This window comes from Cornus florida, unplaced genomic scaffold, assembly GCF_030987335.1.
Source record: "Cornus florida cultivar Cherokee Brave unplaced genomic scaffold, ASM3098733v1 CherokeeBrave_3.0.0_Hap2_Chr05, whole genome shotgun sequence".
NCBI classification, from domain to species: Eukaryota; Viridiplantae; Streptophyta; class Magnoliopsida; order Cornales; family Cornaceae; genus Cornus; species Cornus florida.
In genome coordinates, this window is record NW_026775575.1 from 15,982,943 (window position 1) to 15,984,441 (window position 1,499).

The 1,499-nt window shown below is 38.8% G+C and overlaps 1 protein-coding gene across 1 annotated transcript; it reads left to right on the forward strand.

Moving 5' to 3' along the window:
• The first annotated feature begins 396 nt into the window (after window positions 1-396).
• LOC132309051 (uncharacterized) lies at window positions 397-957 on the forward strand. The gene is made up of 2 exons (XM_059807404.1): window positions 397-526; window positions 671-957. Exons 1-2 carry the CDS (start codon window positions 397-399, stop codon window positions 955-957), a joined length of 417 nt encoding a protein of 138 aa, XP_059663387.1.
• The last annotated feature ends 542 nt before the right edge of the window (window positions 958-1,499 follow it).

A 1,499-nucleotide genomic window follows, 5' to 3' on the forward strand; every position in this document is an offset into this window, starting at 1 on the left:
GCTCATTCTCAACCTTTAAATTTTGAGGTATATTACAAAATCATCTAGTTTGGCTCATTCGAACCAATCCCCATCTATCTTGGCCAATGAAGTGTACTTGATGTTTCAATATTTGGAAGAGTTCTTCCTCAAGATGATAAAAAAGGATGGACTCTGGTGACAAGAAAGAAACCACGGAAGCAATGAGCTGACATTTTTCAGACTAGTTATTCTGACAGGGGATAAAGGAAGAAGAAACCTCAATACCACCATAGATAGTATAGCCATAATAGAAAATGGGTCAAGAAGATACAGTCATCCAAACACGCCTCTATGAACAAAGGGATCCAGAAGCCCATTACTTTATAAGAATTCTTTCCAGAAGGATATCTAGATGACGAAGTTGTGACAGCTTACATGGTTTCAACTGAGAAAACGAGCCCTAATGATGAGAATAGCGAGGATCAAGATGAAGCCCAGACTATAGAGAACCATACAAAGGATGCAACCATCATTGAAAATTCTGATGATGAGGAAGTAGTCGGAGGTACGCTTGATTCATGTTATGCACCAATTGTTTTCACTGACGAGGATCTTCAGTTGGGTTCGAAGCCGCATAATTGTCCTCTCTTCGTTTCTGGTTACATAAAAGAATAAAAAGTTACTCAAATTCTTGTTGATGGTGGATCAGTGGTGAATCTCATGCCAAAATTTATGGTGAAAAATCTCGGCATCACAGTCGATAAGTTATCTCGTAGCCGTCTTATTATTCAAGGTTTTAACCAAGGAGAACAGAAAGCTATTGGTATGATTCGGGCGAAGCTAACTATTAGCGAGCTCCAAGCTAAAACCTTATTCCATGTTATTAATGCAATGACGTCCTACAATTTGTTGTTGGGAAGGCCTTGGATACATAGTAATGGCATCATTCCATTGACTCTTCATCAGTGCTTCAAATGCAATAAGAATGGCATATAAACGGTTGTGGCGGACCATAAACCATTTACAAAAACAAAGTCCCATTTTGCCGATGCCAAGTTCTATATCGATCCCGATACACCTTCGGAAGTGCCATCCCAAGCCATCCGTCTACACAAAAGGTTCAATCTACAAAAACAAAAAAAAAAAAAAGTATTAAGTGATCCATTAGATGTATCAATGACAAACACTGTAAAGGTAGCTAAAACGCGAGGGGTCTCGATAAAAGCACATCGGATGAAACCTATTTTAAAGTATGTTCCAAAATCTTAACAACAAAAAGGGCAATCACCTGTCATCAAGATACTTGAGACCAAGGAATTTAAAGTGAAAATGTCACAAACCAAGGAAAAAAAAGATATGCAAAGCTGCAAGGAGAGTTAACTCTTCCTCTCACCAAGATTCAAAAGTCTTCACCTTCCAAGCCTTCGTTAAAAGGGTTCGTGTGGCCTTCTCAATCTCTGGTCGATTATGGATCACTTCCAAAACAAAAGACTGATGAAGGATTTGATCTTAAAGCATACCAACTCTTGGCTACGTCG

Coding starts and splice junctions, on each gene's coding strand:
- LOC132309051 (XM_059807404.1), top strand. CDS start 397: ATGGTTTCAACTGAGAAAACGAGCCCTAATGATGAGAATAGCGAGGAT. Junction 527..670: donor TGATGAGGAAGTAGTCGGAG/GTACGCTTGATT, acceptor ATGGTGGATCAG/TGGTGAATCTCATGCCAAAA.